The sequence below is a fragment of the Lithobates pipiens genome, unplaced genomic scaffold (assembly GCF_037356315.1).
Source record: "Lithobates pipiens isolate NorthernLeopardFrog02 unplaced genomic scaffold, aLitPip1_a1.2 Scaffold_8, whole genome shotgun sequence".
NCBI classification, from domain to species: domain Eukaryota; kingdom Metazoa; phylum Chordata; class Amphibia; order Anura; family Ranidae; genus Lithobates; species Lithobates pipiens.
The window spans coordinates 28,347,957-28,370,397 of record NW_027507903.1 but is presented as its reverse complement, the minus strand read 5'-3'; the positions used below and the strand labels follow the sequence as shown (position 1 = coordinate 28,370,397).

Sequence of the window (22,441 nt, the reverse complement as noted above, 5' to 3'; positions counted from 1 at the left end):
TGTCCCAATAGACCAAGGATCTCCAAACTACGGCCCTCCAGCAGTTGCGGAACTACACGTCCCATGAGGCATTGCAAAACCCTGACATTCACAGACATGACTAGGCATGATGGGAATTGTAGTTCCTGAACAATTGGAGGGTCATAGTTTCAAGACCTCTGCAATAGACAACAAAGGGAATGGAAAAAGCAGGAAACGTGCATTTGAAAATGCATAAAAAAAAAACATACAAACTGGATGCATATGAAATATTTAAATGTGAATGAACTATCGGAAACATGTTCAGCTCCTAAAGCTCATTTGACCTTCTGCATGAACACTGTATGTTCCAGTTTCACAGAGATATTTAGACATCGCCATCACCTTGATAAAACGTTTGTGGTAATGAGAAGAGTAGGAAAATAAATAACACTGTACTCTGCCAGCCCAACTGCTAATGACTTCTAAAGAGAATTAAGAACCCCAAATTACAATCTCTAGATGGACCTTTGAGGTGCACAACATCCCATTAGAATGTACAAAGAACCCCAAATTACAATCCCTTGATGGAATTTTGAGGTGCACCACATTCCATTAAAATGCACAACAAACCCCAAATTACAATCCCTAGATGGACTTTTGAGGTGGACAGTGAGCCTCAAATTACAATCCTTAGATACTGTACATTTTTGAGGTTCACCTCAAAAGTCCACCTAGGGATTATGTTTTTTTTGTACATTCTAATGGGATGTGGTGCGCCTCAAAAGTTCATCTCGACTCTAGACATTTGGGGTTCTTTGTGCATTCTGATGCACCTGAAAAGTCCATCTAGGGATTGTATTTTGTGGTTCTTTGTGCATTCTAAGCACGTTAAAAGTTAATTCAAGGATTGTAATTTGGGGTTCTTTGTGGGTTCTAATGCACCTCAAAAATCCATCTAAGGATTGTAATTTTGGGGTTCTTTATGCATTCTAATGGGATGTGGTGCCCCCCATGTGACTAATAAAAAAAACTTCTAAAGATCATTGGGGAGGTTCATTATCTATTTTTACATATAACAAAGGTAATCTAATTTATATATACGGTTTCTATAGTAAATACCATAGAAATCTGGTAATTAAGAATTAATGTTCAAGACTGGATTCTACTCAGTAAGCAGTATACAAGATCAATGAAATTCATTTAGAACATATCAGTGAGTTTTTGAAGTATGGCTAGTCCAATATATATCATAACTAGCCCGACAGGATGAAGGATTCATTGTAACGCAAAGTTTCCTTGTCACACATGATGTAAATTTCGGTGGATTTTATTGGCAAGATGTTAGCGGATGAGTCAGTCTCATATCCAAGGATCATGTCCTTGCCATCTGGATGTTATCTTCTCTCTCACGGAGAGCAAATCAGAGGAGCTGCCCGCCGACCATGTGGCAGGAATCTAATTAATTTTTTACATGAAAAAATTCCTGGGAGAAAATTGGGGAAGAAATCACACATTGATTTCTCTGTTACCTGGAGGCATATTGATCTGGCTCCACCGGTGGAATGTTTCCTGTAATTAAATGTTTTCATGAAATGTCTTCAAACAGAAGCCACAGCGGGTCTTTGGCTTGTAGTAATGATAGATATATTAAATGGAGAAAAAAAAAAAAGAAAAAAAAAAAAAGAAGAAAGAAGATCCAGTTAGAATGGGTCTACATGTCTTTCCTTATTTTGTCTGAAGCTTCCAGAATAGGTACAAAGTTTTATTTAAAGCTGTTATATCCATGTAGGTTCATAACTTGTGTGTGATGAAACCTTTTCGATTCACATCTTCTCTTCGAGATAATTAATTCCTAAGGGCGCTTCAGACATTTGGCTCCACTCAAGTCTTCACAACCAGATGTGGAACATCAACATTTACCTGCCATGAGAAAAAAAAAAAAAAGTCAGGAGCAGAACGACAAATTATGGAAATCATAAGTTTGTTTTTTATCTACCTATTTTAACAAGAATTACGGCCGTACCTCCATGCACGTCATTTGCCTAGGCCAGTGATGGCGAACCTTGACAACCCAGATGTTTTGGAACTACATTTCTCATGGCGCTCATGCACTCTGCAGTGTATTAGAGCTTCATGGGAAATGTAGTTCCAAAACATCTGGGGTGCCAAGGTTCACCATCACTGGCCTGGGCAAATGATGTGCTCCATGCTCACTGGGCCTACTGGGAAATGCACGTCACAAATCCCCGTAGACCTTAGTCTTTCATTCAGTAAGTAGGAGAGGGGTGGGCCTAGTGGCGCATCATCATGAGGCCCTGTCGGCTGAACCTAGAAGAGCCAATGGGCTATCAATGACAACACAAGTATGATGTAGCTATGGGACTGAGTAGTGTCTGTTAATAGAAGGATATCAACACTTCAATACCAGGCACTATCACCCCCTTCCTGTTCAGGCCAATTTTCAGGTTTCAACCCTGTCACACTTTAAAGTACAATTTTGTGGTCATGCAAAACTGTACCCATAGGGAATGTTTATTTTTATTTTTTCCAGAAAAAGAGCTTTCTTCTGCCATATTTATTTTAATTAATTATTTTAAATGAAAAAAATACAGAAAATGTAGAAAAAAAACAAACAAAGATGTTTTTCTTTGTTTCCGTTATAAAAATTTGCAAAAAAATATCCTTTCATAAATTTAGGCCAAATTGTATTCTGCTACACGTCTTTGGTGAAAATAACCCAAATCAGTGTATATTATTTAGTCTGTAGGAAAGTTATAGAGTCCATAAACTATGAGATTATATATATATATATATATATCTATATCTATATCTCAAACCTGATGTACTGATGGCACAATTTCTCGAGGCCCAAAAAACGCCAGAACAGTACTAATATCCCCCAAATTACCCCTTTTTGTAAAGTAGACAAAAATATTTAGTTAGAGGCACACCGAGTTTCAAGATGTGATTTTATGTCATTTTTTTGTAAAAAAAAATTCACTATTTTTTTTTATTCTACATACTGTCACCAGTGCAGTACAGCATTATCATATAACTGGTGTGGCATTGACCAGGGACACAGACTGGTGACAGCATATAAATAAATTAAATAAAAACATTTTTAAAAAATTTTTTTTAACACACTGTGACCAGAGCAATACAGTGTTACCACAGTAACACTGTACTACTCTGTGGAAGTGATCAAGATTTTTATTTTTACACACACACACACACACACACACAATGATTGCTTATACCAGTGAATTTTACTGGTATAAAGGAACCATTTTTACTGAATGAAATGGATTCATTCTGTGTACATTGTTGTGATTCGCTGTGATTGTCCACAGCTAATCACATGGTACAGATGGGCTGTGATTGGCCCTGTCTGTACCATGTGATCACTGTGACAATCACATTGCGCAATGGACGGTATCCATCAATGCCATTCATTGTTTACAATCGTCGTGTGATCTGCTGTGATTGGTCACAGGGATCATATGGTACCGGAAGCGGGCAAGTACACTGGTCACTCACTGATTGTGTCCGGTGCACACAGCTGGTGACAGATCGTGCCACAGTGCGGTCTGTGGGGTGAGAGCAAGGCTCTTTCTGAGAGGACGTTATAGGACGTCCACCTAGAATGACAAATGTCCTGCTCAGCTGTCATTTGACAATAGTATGGGTGGAAAGTGTTTAAAGTAGTATTCCCAGATCAATCAAAGCTAAAAACGACTCCCACCCCCTTCTAACTCCTATTCTAACTATCCTGTAGAAGGATGTTGCTTATACTTGCCTATTCTCAGAGTATTCTGCTCTCCTCACGGTATCTCCCCAGCGGCTGGCTTTAGGGAGGAGGAGAGATCACGGACAGCGGCTGGAATGCCTGGGCGATGATGTCACCTATGGGCTTACTATGGTGCATCCATGATCAGATGTCCCTCCTCTCCCCAAAAGCCGGCCACTGGGAGCCAATCACATGACTGGACTGAAGCACCTTGAGAACAGGCAAGTATAAGCATCTTCCTTCTATAAGGTAGTTAGCATATACATTAAAAAGGTGGCTGGGAGATATTTTAAGCGTAGTTAGATCTAGCCTGGAATTTCACTTAAATAAAAGAAGAATTTTTATATGCAACTCGCGGAAACGCCAAGGTAAATCATGTTGGGAAAAAAAATATCCTTAATGTAATTAAAGACATCCAAACCAAGAAGTAATGAGCCATACAGTCACATAATAGCAGAAGACAATGTTGGACTATGTGTGCTAAAAATGGACAAAAGGAAAAGGAAGGCAATATCCATCAATGTGAATCCAACTCTACTAGAATCCCACTTCCAACGTCATATGATGTCATCGGCTTTGAGCGGTGATATCTGAATGATGCCTGCAGTTGTAGGCATTCCAGATATCTTCTTTTTCAGCCGGCGATTCCCCATAACAACAATCATAGCGGCTGTTCAGCCTCTTTATCGTTCTAATAGGCGGTGGGAGGGGATGGCCCCCCTTCCCGCCCCCCTCCGGTGCTTCTCCTGACTCGCCCCTGCCTTCGACGAACCAGAGAAGGAACCGGCCGGTGGTGGATGTTGACCATAGAGATTTCCGGCAGGCCAGATGGTCCCCGGAGTCTCTATGATTGTTCGGAGGCCAGGTGCGATGTTATGATGCCATGCCTGGCCTCTGCATTTGAAAAAATGCCGCTGCCTCGGCTGGGAAGCCAGGATCTTTTTTTTTTTATTATTATTTATTTCGGGCTTCCCAGCCTAGAGGTGAGATCAGGTGACTTACTGACCCCATATCTCACTGTAAAAAGGGCCTGTAACACATAATTCCTATAATTCCTATTACAGTACAAGGGATGTTTACACTCCATGTAATAGGAATAAAAGTGATCAAAAAAAGGAAGCATCAAACTAGCAAAATAAACGGGCTCCTGTCCCAACGTGCTTGCTAGCAGAAGCATACACAAGTTGCGCTCACATACGTAAGTGACGTTCAAGCCACCCATGTGAGGTATCGCCAAGAACGTTAGGGGGAGAGCAATAATTCTAGCACTAGACCTCCTCTGTAACTCAAAATATGTAACCTGTAAAAAACGTTAAAGCGTCGCCTATGGGGATTTTTAAATACCAAAGTTTAGTGCCATTCCACTTCCGTTTGCAATCTTGAAGCGTGACATGTTAGGTATATATTTACTCGGTGTAACATCATCTTTCACATTATGCAAAAAAATTGGGCTAACTTTACTGTTTTGTTATTTTTTTAATGCATGAAACAGTTTAAAAAAAAAAAAAAAAAACGTGTTTGAAAAATTTCCGCGAGTTAAAAAGTTGCAACAACTGCCATTTTATTCTCTAGGGTCTCCACTAAAAAAACATATATAATGTTTGGTGGTTCTGTGTAATTTTCTAGCAGAAAAATTATGATATTTACATGTAGGAGTGAAATGTCAGAATTGGCCTGGTAGGCAAGTGGTTAAACATTGGGGTTGGTTTACTAAAACTGAAGAGAGCCAAATCCCGGGCCGCTCTGCATAGAAACCAATCAGCTTCCATTTTCTTTTTTTTTTTTTGTCAAAGCTTATTTGAACAAGCACTGCTGCACCAGATTTTACACTCTGCAGATTTAGTGAATCAAACCCATAGCATCTGATTGCTAATAACATCTAGAAATATATCCATATGCAGCAAAGTGTCCAGTCCTGCTAAAGACTTCCACCTCTTTACTCCTCTGATAATGGGAGCAGGTTTCCGGTCGTCAGCCACTCCATAAAGAAAATAAGAAAAAAAGAAAAGCTGCTCTCCATTAAAAATATTACATATGTTTATTAACGTACTCAAAGCATTAGCCGTTCCACTTGTCCCATGACTTTCATGCATTTCACTCCATCTGGAGCTTAATCATAGCATATGAATAAGCTGCAGATGAAGCAAAACACGTTTGTTTAGGGATCAGGTGGATCAGCTTGTGCTTGAAGTACTGTATTTATTGGCGTATAACACTCACTTTTTTACCCTGAAAATTGGGCGCAAACAGTGTGTGCATGTTATACGCCGATACTGCAATTTGGGTTGCCTAGGAGGGGGCAGGACAAGAGCCGTCAGATTACATACAGTGAGAATCTCCTGTTTACTCAGCAGCCTCTGTAATAGGAAGTCCCGTCTCCTGGGCCGGTGTCTCATCATATAAGGTCCCCCATCAGATAGTGTACGCTGTGTACTGCGCATGCGGAGTACACAGCAACACAGATTCCAAAAATAGCTGAGGATTCACGGCGCCGCTAATTTTTCCGAACCCTATGTCCGCTTGGATGGTGGGGCTACCACCTCCACTCACGGCGCAGGCGCCGTTCAGCTTCGGAGATTTTCCAAAGCTTCTTCTGCCCCGTACTGTGCATGCACAGTACGGGGCGGACACTATATGATGGCAGGACACTATCTACCAGATCACCGGCATTGGACCACTGTTCTGTCTATCATAGAACTTTGTATTAAACAGCTGAGTAAACAGATTTGCGCTGTATGTAATCTGATGGCACTCGTCCCACCCCATCCCTGTCCCTTTCGAGGCAGTAATCTAAGGTGAAGCTGCAGATGGGCACTGATCAGCCTGCATTTATGGCAAAGGTGAGGCTGCATATGGGCATTGATCAAGCTGCATTTATGGCAAAGGTGAGGCTGCATGTGGGCATTGATCAAGCTGCATTTATGGCAAAGGTGAGGCTGCATGTGGGCATTGATCAAGCTGCATTGATTGGCAATTGTGAGGCTGCAGATGGCATTGATCAGGTTACAGATGGGCAATGGTGAGGTTGCATTGATGGGCACTGACCCTTATTTTGCTTCAAAGTTCTTCATTTAAAATGTACGTTTTTTTTCCTGAAACTTCCCTCCTATATGCCGATAAATACGGTACTTTAATAAACATATGCAATATTTTTAATGGGGAGCAGCTTCTCTTTTTTATTCTTGCTTAGAAGTGATCTAAAAATATATCTTTCAATCATTTGGATAAAAAAAACAGTAGTGTCTCTAGGAACAATATATGGGGGGGGCACATAAGATACCACAGTCAAAACTGGGGGGGGGGGGGCACAAATAATTTTCACCACTAAATCACACCACTGGAAAAAAAAAAGAATAAGTACATATAAATAAGATTACAAAATACGAGAGTACTGCGGTATGCAATGCTACCTAACACTTAAAAGACAAACTTTCAAGAGTTTTCTTTTCTTCCTTAGGTATTGCTTCAGACCTCAGAAAGAGATTTTGTGGATGTAAAAAGATGTCCGCTTGGCGACTTCAGACTGTAGGCTTAGTATGGCCGAGTGCGGGGTGTACCAAGATGGTCGCAACGCAACGTCACATCTGCAATGAAATCCAACGGAACACCTGCATGTCTGAGCTAAGGGCAGATGGATTCCAGGAAGTAAATGCTACAATTATCTGCCCTTACTCAAGATGGTTGCAGCCAGAAATGCTAGGGAGGTGTTTTCCAAAGTGATTTCACAACACTATAAATCATGGAGACATAGATGGATGGGGGAGTTTGCTTTGAATATTAAAAATTAAACTGTTTTTGGTTTGTGGTGCTCAGATGCCGTGTATTTCTGATTTAAGATACTAGCCTATTCATTTAAAAGGCCCTACAATAGCGTCTCAAATGTATCCCTACACCTGTCGGTATAGCTGTCAGAAAGTTCATGAACCTCTAAGAATTTCCAGAATGCCTTCAATAATGTGATCTGATCTTCTAACTCAATAAAGGTAAAGATAGTCCTGTTTACCCACTGCAGCCCCGGAAGGTTTTACCACCTAATGACCGGGCCATTTTTTGCGATGCGGCACTGCGTTACTTTAACCGACAAATGTACATTCGTGTGATGTTGCACCCAAATAAAATTGACATCCATTTTTCCCCAGAAATAGAGCTTTCTTTTGGTGGTATTTGATCACCTCTGCGTTTTTTTTTTGCGCTATAAACAAAAAAAGAGCGACGATTTTTATTTTAAAAAAATATATATATTTTTTACTTTCTGCTAAAAACACATAAAAAAAATGTCTTCATCAATTTAGGCCAATATGTATTCTACTACATATTTTTGGTAAACAAAATTTCAATAAGCGTACATTGATTGTAGACACTATAACTTTTGCGCAAACCAAAACTACAGGATAGATTTATGGATTTTTTTTACATTTTTTTTTTACTACTAATGGCGGCGATCTGCGATTTTTAGTGGGATTGCGACATTGCGGCGCACAAATCTGACCCCAAGTGACACTTTTTGGGCACCAGTTTCACCAATACATTGATCAGTGCTAAAAAAAAAATGCACTAATTACTGTATAACTGACACTGGCAGGGAAGAGTTAACATCAGGGGCGATCAAAGGTTTAAATGTGTTCCCTTAGTGTGTTTTCTTACTTTGCGGGGGATGGACTGACAGGAACAACACAAATATCATTGTTTCTATTCACTAGGAACAGCAGATCCCCATGTTGTTCACTGTCAGAATGGGGATATGCCTTGTTTACATAGACAGAACGGGGATCTACCTCTCTGTACAATTGCGGGTGGTCGGCGGACATCGGGCCCGCTGAGCATGCACATCGGCTCCTCCTCTGTGCAGCGGGCGCGTACGCCTACATGATCTATTGCATGAAACGATGTACAGGTACAGTAGGTGCTGCTGATAATGTGTTTCCAGCGCAATGGGATCACGCTGGAAATCCCCGCTGCGAGCTGTGTTTCTCGCACTCGCCGCCCCCACTTGATGCCACGCATCCATAGGAATGTATTGGGGGCGGTGAGCGGGAGGAGCGACATAGCTCGGCGCTGGCTCCCGCGGCAGGGCTCGAGGGTGTCGATTGACACAATATCGGTGGCACCCGCTGTACGTACAGGTACGTCGTTTTGAGCAATAGAACCACCCTGCCGCAGTATATATGCAGTGGGCGGTCTTTAGAGTGGTTGTATACCCAATTTTTACCTACAGGTAAGCCTATAATAAGGCTTACCTGTTTTGGGGGTATTTGATCTCCACTTTTAATTTTTTTGTTATATAAACAAAAAATACCAAAAATTCTTAAAAGAAAACAAGGCATGGCGAGTTTTTTTTAGTTGTAATTGTTACAATTTTTTGAAAAATAAAGAAATATTAATTTTTTTACATACTGCGACCAGTGCAGTACAGCGTTATCATATGACTGGTGGGGCAGTGGTCAGCGATACTGACTGGTGACAGCATTTTAAACTACCTCCCGCCCGCCGTATAGACAAATGATGGTGGGCGCGAATGCGCAGTTCTTTTTGGACGACGTCATAGGACGTCTCCCCAGTCTCACGGCGCTTGCGTGCCTGTAACGGATACGGTACGACCCTGATCTCAGTAAAGAGCCGATGACGCGGGTCTTTACCCATGTGATCAGCTGTGTCCAATCACAACAAACAAGAAAGTGCCATTTATCAGCTCTCCTTGGTTCACACTGAGATTGTGAGGTGAGGAGAGCTGATAATTTTGATGGCAAGTTTATTTGAACAGTGAGGGACAGAATAACAAGAAAAATATCCAGAAAAAAAAGTTAGAAATTGATTTGCATTTTAAATGAGTGAAATAATTATTTGATCTCCTATCAATAAGCAAGATTTCTGGCTCCTAGGTGTCTTCTATAGAGGTAACAAGCTGAGATTAGGGGCACTCTCTTAAAGGGAGTGCTTCTAATCTCAGCTTGTTACCTGAAGTATATAAGACACCTGTCCACAAAAGCACTCAATCTGATTCCAATCTCACCACCATGGCCAAGACCAAAAGAGCTGTCCATGGATGTCAGGGACAAGATTGTAGACCTACACAAGGCTGGAATGGGCTACAAGACCATCGCCAAGCAGCTTGGAGACAACAATTGGTGCGATTATTCGCAAATGGAAGAAACACAAAATAACTGTCAATCTCTCTTGGTCTGGGGCTCCATGCAAGATCTCAACTCGTGGAGTTTCAATGATCATGAGAATGGTGAGGAATCAGCCCAGAACTACACAGGAGAATCTTGTCAATCATCTCAAGGCAGCTGGGACCAAAGTAACCAAGAAAACAATTGGTAACCCACTGCGCCCGCAAGGTCCCACTGATCAAGTATGCACATGTACAGGCCTATCTGAAGTTTGCTAATGAACATCTGAATGATTCAGTGGAGAACCAGGTGAAAGTGTTGTGGTCAGATGAGACCAAAATCAAGCTCTTTGGCATCAACTCAACTCAATGTGTTTGGAGGTGGAGGAATGCTGCCTATGATCCCAAGAACACCATCCCCACCATCAAACATGGAGGTGGAAACATTATGCTTTGGGGGTGTTTTTCTGCTAAGGGGACAGGACAACTTCACCGCATCAAAGGGAGGATGGACGGGGCCGTGTAACGTCAAATCTTGGGTGGGAACCTCCTTCCCTAAGCCAGATCATTGAAAATGGGTCGTGGATGGGTACTCCATCATGACAATGACCCAAAACACATGGACAAAGCAAACAAGGAGTGGCTTAAGAAAAGGCACATTAAAGATCCTGGAGTGGACGAGCCTTCATAGTCTCCAGATCCTTCTCCCCTAGAAAATATGTGGAGGGAGCTGAAGGTTTGAGTTACCAAAAGTCAGCCTCAAAACCTTACTGACTTGGAGAGGATCCGCAAAGAGTAGTGGGACAAAAAAAATCCCTCCTGAGATGTGAGCAAACCTGGTGGCCAACTACAAGAAATGTCTGACCTCTGTGATTGCCAACAAGGGTTTTGCCACCAAATAACTAAATCATGTTTTGTGAAGGGGTCAAATAGTTATTTTACTCAATAGAATGCAAATCAATTTATAACTTTTTTGAAGTGCGTTCTGGATTTTTTTGTTGTTATTCTCTCAGGGTCAGTTCACATTCAATGCGGGAACTCTGTGAATCCGCATACAGTTCACACTGCCATATGCAAACTGCTGGAAGTGTCAATAGAAGGCTAATGACACCTTTGAATCAGTTCGAATATCGCAGCACAAACTGCAAATTCAGAGAGGGTTCGGATCGCAAGGGTGTGAACACCCAATGCGATCCGATTCTGCTGCGGATTAAAAAAAAGGGTCCGGTTCGCGTTAGGTCTGAATGTGATGCAAATTCAGCCATACAATCTGTACGGCTGAGTTCGCATTGCACAGAGATCGCTTGTGATTTGTGCTGCAGTGCAGTGCGAATCACATCAGATATCGGACAGGATAGCAGTGTGAACCGGCACTTACTATTAAAATAAATCAACCATTAAAATTATAGACTGATCATTTCCATGTCAGTGAGAAAACGTACAAAATCAGCAGGGGATCAAATACTTTTTTCCCCTCACTGTAGCAGTGATTAAATACCACCAAAAGTAAGCTCTATTTGTGTACAGTGATAAAATGTAATTTGGGCACAGTGTTGTATGACCGCGCAATTGTCATTCAAAGTGTTACAGCACTGAAAGCTGAAAATTGGCCCAGGCAGGAAGAGGGTTAAAGTGCCTGGTATTAAAGCTCTTAAAAAATAAAACTAAAATAATAATGATCATTTTTTTATCCAATATTTAAAACTTTATTTTTTAACATTTTCTTTCTTTTTTGCATACCTTCCTCAGAGTTTTACTATGCCACTGTACTATTCGGAAGGGGGGGGGGGGGGGGTCATTGTTTTAAAGCAGGGATATGTAATAAGCGGACCTCCAGCTGTTGCAAAACTACAAGTCCCATCATGCCTCTGTCTCTGCCTGTCATGCTTGTAGCTGTCAGTCTTGCTATGCGTCATGGGACTTGTAGTTCTGCAACAGCTGGAGCTTAAATGAACAGTTCTATTCATGAAAGCTTGCTTACTGTTGACAGGCTGTGATTGGCCCAGATACCATGTGATAGCTATAGGCCAATCACAACAGAGAAAAAAACAGTCATGAATGGAAGCCATTTATTGCAGCTTTGTTTACATTGTAACCATGTGATTGCTGTGACCAATCATAGTGATCACATGATATCCTGGCCGCTCTCTGCTTATTTTTAGATGTTAAAACTAAATCAGCAAAAAGGCTGGGTGAAAGGTTTTCATGTAGACTGGGCAACATCTACAAAGAGGCCCCAATCCCAAACAATTGGCTTTTAGGGAAAATATGATTATTATAGGTAGGCTGGAAGCTACTCTACCATTTACTACAGTTTCTTCTATAAACTGCAGAGTCGGCACTATCTTCTCATGGTCTCCCTTCCTATCTATTTGTGTGAAGATTCTTTTGAGCAGAATTGTCCTGATCATGGACCCACTGCCTGCATAGTTCCAGGTCCAGTGCCACTTGACAAAGCCAGTGACGTGCCTGTAAAGGTATCATTCTTGCTACTCCTGTAAGGGGGGGAATTCTTTCCATTTGCCACCACTAACGTAAGGGACATTTTTCCCAAGGCTAATCTTACCAAGAGTCTGCGAGATCTGTTCATCTATTCCCTTCCTATATCTAAGAGTGAAGATTCTTTTGCGAAGAATATTCTTGATCATGTACCCACTTGCCTGCATAGTTCTAGATCCAGTACCACTTGACAAAGCCAGTGACATGCCTGTAAGGGTATCGTTCTTGCTACCCCTGTAAGGGGGGACATTCTTCCCACATGCCACCACTAATGTAAGGGACATTTTCCCAATGACCCTACAAAGACTAATCTTACCAAGGGTTACCTGAAACCTTATTTTTTTTTTTTTTTTAAGGGGTTCCCCTGGGGTAGAAAGGCTGAGAAATGTTGGGTTAAAGGTTTTTAGCTAGATTGGGCAAAATCTGCGAAGAGGCTCCAATCCCACACAATTGGCTGTTAGAAAAAAAAAAGATTATTATACAGGCAGGCTGGAAGTTATTCTACCAATTACTTCAGCTCCTCCTATAAACTGCAGAGTCGGCAATATCTATTCATCTTCTCCCTTCCTATCTCTACGAGTGAAGATTCTTTCGAGAAGAATATTCCTGATCATGTACCCACTTGCCTGCATAGTTCTAGATCCAGTGCCACTTGACAAAGCCAGTGACATGCCTGTAAGGGTGTCATTCTTGTTACCCCTGTAAGGGGGGCATTCTTCCCACTTGCCACCCCCAATGTAAGGGACATTTTTCCAATGACCCTAGAAAGACTAATCTTACCAAGGGTTCCCTGAAACGTGAAAATTATTTCAAGGGGTTTCTCTGGGGTAGAAAGGTTGAGAGAGGCTGGACTAAAGGTTTTCATCTAGATTAGGCAACGAGGTCTATGAAGAGGCTCTAACCCCACACAATTGGCTGTTAGGAAAAAAGAATATAGCACAGGAAGACTGAAAGATATTCCAACAATTACTATAGTTTCCTCTATAAACTGCAGTCGGCAACATCTACTCATCTTCTCCCTTCCCATCTCTGTGTGAAGATTCCTTCGAGCAGTATATCTCTGATCATGGACCCGCTGTCCAATTCGGCAGCCTGAGGACAATCACAGTGTCCAAAAAACCTTAAAAGAGTAACTCCACTTTTGTTGAGGAAAAAAAATCCTCTCTGGATGATCAATGTACATTGCAGGGAATTTACATACAGTACTTTGTTGAACATTCCTACCTGTTTCGTCTGATACAATTAAAGAAAGAGCTATTCCTTTAATGTGTACAGTAAACATGAATGCGAGTGACTTTTTCATTATTATGTGGTACTGCTGTGATAGTAGGGAGCAGAAGAATTTATTTTGGTTTGTTTGGTAGGTTATGGTAGTAGCAATAAACATACAGCTAAATTTAACAACTTCCCACCCGCCATATATCAGGACGGATGGAAAGTGGTTGTATTATCCTAACTGGGCATCATATGATGCCCAGCAGGATAAGCCGCGGGGGCACGGAACGTGGCAATCTTTGGTGTGGTGTGTCGCTCTGACACACTGCATCTCCGATCTAGGTATAGGGCCTATGACGTAGGCTCTTTACCATGTGATCAGCTGCGTCCAATCACAACTCATTATATGGTACCCAGGAACTGCCGTTTATTGGCTTTTCCTCTACACATGCTGACAGGGCGTGAGTAGAGGAGAGCTGATCGGCGGCTCTCCTGACAAAGAGGGTCTGCGCTGATAATCAGCGCATTGATTATTAGTGCAGACCCAATGAGGATGCCCACTGGAGCCCACCAGGGCTGCCAATTCGTGCCTATTGGGTATGGCAATCAGTACCAATAATTGCCCATCAGTGATGCCTGTCAATGCCATCTATCAGTGCTGCCTATGAGTGCCATCTATCAGTGCCCATCAGTGCAGCCTATCAGTGCTCACCAGTGCCACCTATAAGTGCCCACCAGTGCTGCTCATCAGTGCCGCATAGGCACTGATAAGCAGTCCCACCTTATCAGTGAAGGAGAAAACATACTTATTTACAAAGTTTTATAACAGAAACAAAGAAAACCTTTTTTTTAATCCAAATTTTCGGTCTTTTTTTATTTGTAGCGCAAAACAATAAAAAATCCAGTGGGGAATCATATACCACTACAAGAAAGCCCTGTTTGTGAGGAAAAAAATAAAAAATGTCATTTGGGTACAGTGTTGCATGACCGCGCAATTGTCACCCAAAATGCGACCGCGCTGAAGCCTGGGCAGGAAGGGGGTGAAAGTGCCCTCTATTTTAGTGGTTAAACTTTTTTCTTTTTTTTTTATTACTATTTTGAGCCAGTTTGCCCTTAATGATAAAAAAATTATCAAGGAGGTATCCATTACCATTTACCACCAAAAGAAATCCCAGTTTTTGTGATTTTTTTTGTGAGTAGTTGTGATTATACGTACAGTTTTATGAACACATTTAAAAATTACAAAATTGTGCTTAGGCATTAACACTTGTTTTACCCTTTAGGCGCATGGGGTTAATCAAAAGGAACCATTCCAAGCTACTTGTAGAGTTCAGTATTGCAAACATTGATACATCTGGAGAAAATCTCATACTAACTATACAGCACAGTAGAGGGCTACTAGAGGCCCTTGATGGCTAATAGTTACTGACAGAACAAGGAGTTCTAAATTGTATTTGAAAATTCTGTTGCGTAAATTTCACGGGACGCATGTCCCAGCATTTGGGAACATGACAGAAGATCAAAAACACAACAACAACTGAATCACGCATAATAAAGCAATTTAATATTTTGGAAGGGCTGAGTCACAATCTTGACCTTAGGCTTATTGAAACGCTGTGCCGTAATCTAAAGCATGCTGTTCAAGCAAGGTATCCTGAAAATACATACAATATAGATAAATCTGGCTCCAATACTCCAGAATAACCATACGGTACAGATCCAACCTGCTACTAAAAGGACTTGGTTTCGATTATTCTCATTAAGAAGTTCCACTAGCTACAAAATAAAAGGATTCACAAAGTTTTTCCATGGATGATCCTGTGAAACCATTGCTCAGTACAACACATATGTGTATGAAATAAAACTGTAACCTATTATAGTTCAGATCAGTGGTCTCCAACCTGCGGCTCTTCACTTGCTTTTACTTGGCCATTGAGGTGCCATTCCTCCCATTGATACAAGACGCGGTCCTCACACTAACCCCAATGATGAGGCACCATTCCTTCCACTGACACCAATGATGAGGCACCATTCCTTCCACTGACACCAATGATGAGGCACCATTCCTTCCACTGGAGCAAACAATGGGAAATAATTCCTCCCATCGCTACAAAGAATAGAAGACTATTCTTCCCATTGACACCAACAATGGGGCAATTTTCCTCCCACTGACACCAATGATGAGGCACCATTACCTACACTGAGGCCAACAATGGCACATAATCCCACCCACTGATAAAAACGAGGGAAGACTATTCCTCTCATTGACACCAACGATGCGGCAATTTTCCTCCCACTGACACCAATGATGAGGCACCATTCCCTTCACGGAGGCCAACAATGGGACATAATCTCACCCACTGATATAAAAGAGGGAAGACTATTTCTCTCTTTCACGCCAAATGCGGCACTGTTCCTCCCACCGCACCAAGGATGGAGCAATGTTCCTAACACTCATAGGACGTAATAAAAGACCCTTAAAAGTCCATATCAAAGAAGAAGACTTCAAAAATATCCTTAAAAGGATACGATAAACACAGTGTATCAACGCATTTCCCCTTATGTCACAACAAAGACCCAAGTCATTTAACATTTTGGGGGATAGAACCAAACAACAAACATTGGTGGAGAAGTCATAAAGTGAAGACTCTCAGCCAGTTGGAGTCTAAATGGATTTTAATACTAGACACCTTTTCACCCCGAGGCCTCAATATCAAATTTGATCTTAATGGTTTCCTTAGTGGCTTTTAATATTTTTAATATCTATATTTATCTGCGGTATATATAATATTTGCATCTCAGTGTGCTACTTTCACTTTAAAAGTTGCCCGATATCTCCATCCCTCTATCTATAACTATACATTCTAGTAATATTTATACACACACCTTTATCTATTTTATTATTGTCTATTTTAGTTTGATTAAGATACTATCTCTACTATATAATGTACCGTGTGTAAACTATCTCTGCAGTATCTGTTGACGTCAGTTCTGGTGTCCCCCCCTCACCCTGATATTCAAACCTAAAGCTCATAGTGCTGTTATTCTGTGATATAAGTAAAACTTTATTTGAATTCATATAGACCTTGAGAACAGCTCCCGGTGTGGATCGCCAGTCTTTTTAGATTGCCAATAATGTTTTTATTTTGCCTTTTAAGTATTCAATCCAATGTCTCTAATAAAATACCTCCATAGAAATGTTCTTCTGGTAGTGGACTACTAGAAAATGGCCACGATATTCATTATGCAAAAAATCCATTCAAACATGGCCACTACCATACTTAACTACCATTGCACTACAAGAAAATCGCCACTCATTTGATTTAATGCTTCAGACTATTTAAAAGACATTTCCAGTGCCAGTCTCTATCCCTGATGAAGTCACGTGGCGATACGCGTTGGGATGGACAGGTAGCGGAAGTGATGTCAACATACAAGCTCGGCACTCGTGGTGCTTTGCTTTTAACTTATAAAGAAATGCGAGTATGCCTTATTGCTTTTAACAAATAAAAACGTTGGCTTCAAAATACTATACTATCTAGAAACCTCCCCTTTCTTCTTCCTCCACATTACATATACATCCATTGGGAGAGAAAGAGCACTTTTTATACTAGACCTGCTCCATTATACTGAGAGGATGTCATTAAGAAGCAAGCATCCTACACACCATTAATCTCCACTATTACATACACATAAGGTACTCTTAAGGTAAGTGGCCATCTTCACTGAAGTGTGTTGCACAGGAGAGGAGAAATCATTTTTTGCGCAACTTTCTACACTTTAAAGGACAAGTCACTTTATATGTTATATTCGCACTCCGGTGGAGAGTGTACACATCACTTTAACCTTGTCTCCATTTATAAGACTGTGGTTATTTATTTATTTGGGAATTCTTTCACATGTACTACTACCTTTAGGGCCGGTTCACACTGCAGGCGATGCGAGGCGACACCAACTTGCCTCGCCGCGACCTGCCGCGACCTCAGCGGCAACTTGCAGTATAGAAGTCAATGCAAGTCCCCCGAGGTCGCCCGAAAGTAGTACAGGAACCTTTTTTCTGAGTCGGAGCGACTCGAGTCGCTCCTCTCAGAACGGTTCCATTGTACAGAACGGGGGCGACTTGTAAGATAGCGGCGAGGCGAGTCGTGTCGCCTCGCATCGCCCGCAGTGTGAACCGGCCCTTAGCATTTACTGTATGCTTCACTGTTTTGGATATTCTTTAACATATATTGTACAGGTAGCTTTAGTTTGATTTTAGCCGATTCTTTAACAGTGCAGCACCATTCATTTTATTTATTTCATGTGCGGATATGGACTGATTCCATTGTCGGTGCTTGCAGCAGTTAAACTACCATTTTTCATAGAAGCGCGGGAATATACACCATATTTATTGGCGTATAACACGCACATTCATTTTAAGAGGGGCGTTTCAGGAAAAAAAAAAAAAAGTAAAACATTTTTTAAATAAGGAACTTTGAAGCAAAATAAGGGTCATTGCCCATCAATGCAGCCTGATCAATGCCCATCTGCAGCCTCACCATTGCCATCAGTGCAGCAGCCTCACCATTGTCATCAGTGCAGCAGCCTCACCATTGTCATCAGTGCAGCAGCCTCACCATTGTCATCAGTGCAGCAGCCTCACCATTGTCATCAGTGCAGCAGCCTCACCATTGTCATCAGTGCAGCAGCCTCCCCATTGCCATCAGTGCAGCAGCCTCCCCATTGCCATCAGTGCAGCAGCCTCCCCATTGCCATCAGTGCAGCAGCCTCCCCATTGCCTTCAATGCAGCAGCCTCCCCATTGCCTTCAATGCAGCAGCCTCCCCATTGCCTTCAATGCAGCAGCCTCCCCATTGCCTTCAATGCAGCAGCCTCCCCATTGCCTTCAATGCAGCAGCCTCCCCATTGCCTTCAATGCAGCAGCCTCCCCATTGCCTTCAATGCAGCAGCCTCCCCATTGCCTTCAATGCAGCAGCCTCCCCATTGCCTTCAATGCAGCAGCCTCCCCATTGCCTTCAATGCAGCAGCCTCACCATTGCCTTCAATGCAGCAGCCTCACCATTGCCTTCAATGCAGCAGCCTCACCATTGCCATCAATGCAGCAGCCTCACCATTGCCATCAATGCAGCAGCCTCACCATTGCCATCAATGCAGCAGCCTCACCATTGCCATCAATGCAGCAGCCTCACCATTGCCATCAATGCAGCAGCCTCACCATTGCCATCAATGCAGCAGCCTCACCATTGCCATCAATGCAGCAGCCTCACCATTGCCATCAATGCAGCAGCCTCACCATTGCCTTCAATGCAGCAGCCTCACCATTGCCTTCAATGCAGCAGCCTCACCATTGCCTTCAATGCAGCAGCCTCACCATTGCCTTCAATGCAGCAGCCTCACAAGTGTCTTCAATGCAGCAGCCTCACAAGTGTTTTCAATGCAGCAGCCTCATCATTGCCATCAATGCAGCAGCCTCACAAGTGTCTTCAATGCAGCAGCCTCATCATTGCCATCAATGCAGCAGCCTCATCACTTCCTTTAATGCAGCAGCCTCACCATTGCCTTCAGTGCAGCAGCCTCCCCACTGCCTTCAGTGCAGCAGCCTCCCCACTGCCTTCAGTGCAGCAGCCTCCCCACTGCCTTCAATGCAGCAGCCTCCCCATTGCCTTCAATGCAGCAGCCTCCCCATTGCCTTCAATGCAGCAGCCTCCCCATTGCCTTCAATGCAGCAGCCTCCCCATTGCCTTCAACGCAGCAGCCTCCCCATTGCCTTCAACGCAGCAGCCTCACCATTGCCTTCAACGCAGCAGCCTCACCATTGCCATCAGTGCAGCCTGATCGGTGACCATCTGCAGCCTAGAGGGGACAGGGAGGGGGTGGAGCGAGCGCAGACAGGTTACATACAGTGAGAAGAATGGAGGGTCCTCCTGAAAAACATACAGGCAAATGCCTCCCAGGAAATGACAAGCACCGTTGCACCCATAAGGCCAATTCATTTTCTCTCTTTTGCATCTTAATAATCATGCTGCAAAGTATATGCCAGTACTGTATATGTGTAGCATCACAAACTTGAATATACTACAATATATACATTTTTTCACTCTGCTCATATTTACACTGGTACAAATGGCCACTGCCTCACCTAAAAGTGGCCTTTGCTGGAAGGAGTACATAGAAGGGCGATGCATGTCAAACAAAGAAAATTCCCAGCTCCACTTACCAGCCAGCCTGCAACAAACCGAATTGTCCTGTTTTTTTTTTTTTTAAATAGATTAATCCACTAATTTCAATTAATTATAACGCACATACAGATCCAACTACTTTTATCTGATCTCCTTGCATTGTAACTCTGCATTAGTCAGTGGTAAATGTGGTATACATTATATACAATCACCCGACACTAGTTAGTTTCCACAATCCATGACTTAACTTCACAGTTCACACAAATATGTTTGAAATTCAAACTGTAGCACTGATGGAAGTCATTTTTTTTTCAACAGTAGCGTGACAATCCCTCCACCTCCGGTCGGTCCCCTGTGCAAACAGGTGGTCATGCAAGCGGGTATCAAAAGGGTTAACACGAACCATAAGCTTCTCTCACGTCTCCTTAGATCTCAGCAAGGACGCCAGGTCATGGGTAGAAAAGATCCAAGTGCTCACCGCTTAAGTATAAGATTTAATTTTTGTGTTCAAAACACAAACTTCTCACATAAAGAGGATAAAAACACAGCATGTAAAGCAGACAGTCGTGTTACTTCCGTAGGGCAGCAGCGGGTGACCTCATGCGTTCAATCAGAACTTCATCACCGGACTCCACCCCCCTTTCCCTTCATTAGCAGACGGAGGCAATTGGGGAAGGGGGAGGAGTCCGGTGACGTCGATGTCCGTGACGTCACCGGATCTCTGACGGAACTCCCTGAAGACCTGGAAGCCGGCGGAGAGGCAAGAACCAAATCAAAAGAATTTTGAGTGATCAAAAAAATTAACGATCATTTGAGGAATTAATCTTTAATTTCCATAGCCCTAGTTTGTACACATTTGCAACTAGACCAGACCAGACACTGAGAGCCTTTCTCTCTATGTTGGGATGCATGTCTTGCTACAACACCGAGGTACTTCCTGTATGGGAGGGGTTATATAACCTGAGGATTTCCTGTCTTTTTTTTAGCAGTGTCCAAACCCCTAGATAAAACCTTGTAAAGGTGTGAGCTGAAGACCAGGTTGCGGCCTTGCAGACCTAAGCCATGGAAGCCTGATAACAGAAAGCCAAGGAGGCAACCACACCCCTGGCACAAACAGACGGTCACCAGAAAAGCTGGTACCCATTCCTTTAAACCATAGTTTTGAGAGATTCCAACATGAAATAGCAAAACCGGAAGCTGTGTGACTATGTACCCCATACTCATCCACTTGGGGGGGACCCCACACCAGTTAAAAAAAAAAAATTGGCATGAGACCCCCAATACATTGCAGATCTGAAGGGCCTGGTATTGATTTTGGGGGGGGGTCTAATGTAATTTCAGCTCTTTTGTTTACATTTTGCTGTTAGCGGGGAATCTGCCACTGACCGTAGGGATGAATCGTTGTTAGGAAGCTGGCAGGTGGCGGCTCCTTAACAACCAATGACCCATCTCTGCTGCTGAGGGGATGAGGGATGAGTCACTGGTTGTTAGGAGCTGCCACACGCTGGCGTCCCAACAAGCATTGCAAAAACTGACTGTCCACTTACATCTATCTGTATAGGTCTGCTTCTAGGTTGAACATGGATGGAAACGGATGATCATCCTTTTAGATCCGCTTGCCCGTTTTTCATCCGTCAATGGATGGATGAAATACGGAGAGATGGACACCTGCGTGAAAGGACCTTAACCGCTTCCCGACCGCCTTGCGCAGATAAACTGTGGCAGAACGGCGCATAGAGGCAGATTAACAGACCTGTATGTTGCCCTTTAAGAGGCGGCTTGCGGGTGCCTGCCGGGAACTCCGTGGCGACGATCGCGGGTCTATGTCCGCGGGGATACCAAACGATCGTCTCACGGGGAGGAAGAACGGGGAGAAGCTAATGTGCACAAGCATTTCCCCGTTCTGCCTAATGACACTGATCAGCTCTCCCTGTAATCGGGAGCAGTGATCAGTGACGTGTCACACACAGCCCCTCCCACCCACAGTTAGAATCACTCCCTAGGACACACATAACCCCTACAGCGCCACCTACTGGTTAACCCATTCAGTGCCAGTCACATTTACACAGTAATCAATGCAATTTTTTTTTAGCAATGATCGCTGTATTAATGCCAATGGTCCCAAAAATGTGTCAAAATTGTCCGACGTGCCCGCCATAATGTCACAGTCATGATAAAAATCACTGATCAATGCCATTATTAGTAAAAAAAATTATCAATAAAAATTACATAAATCTATCCCCTATTTTGTAGATGCTAAAACTTTTGCGCCAACCAATCAATATACGCTTATTGCAATTTTTTAACAAAAATATGGAGAAGAAAATACGTATCGGCCTAAACTGAGGGAAAAAATAAATTTTTATATATTTTTTGGGGATATTTATTATAGCAAAAAGTAAAAAAATAATGTGTTTTTTTTTTCAAAATTGTTGCTATTTTTTTGTTTATAGCGCAAAAAATAAAAACCGAAGAGGTGATCAAATACCCCTAAAAGAAAGCTCTATTTGTAGAGGAAAAAGGACGTCAATTTTGTTTGGGAGCCACGTCGCACGACTGCGCAATTGTCAGTTAAATCGACGAAGTGCCTGAATCGCAAAAAGTGCTCTGGTCAGGAAGGGGGTAAATCCTTCCGGGGCTGAAGTGATTAAGGATTAATATGGCTGTCCTGTGATGTATGATATAGAAACAA

At 42.5% G+C, this 22,441-nt stretch overlaps 1 protein-coding gene across 1 annotated transcript in view; it reads right to left on the bottom strand.

The window, feature by feature from the left end:
• Positions 1-238: 238 nt before the first annotated feature.
• Positions 239-22,441, bottom strand: part of FAM174B (family with sequence similarity 174 member B) — an 85,236-nt gene continuing 63,033 nt past the window's right edge. The window contains exon 3 of the mRNA XM_077473831.1: positions 239-1,881. Coding sequence (XP_077329957.1) covers positions 1,878-1,881 — 4 coding nt within the window. The 3' untranslated portion in view covers positions 239-1,877. The remainder of the gene's footprint in view (positions 1,882-22,441) is intronic.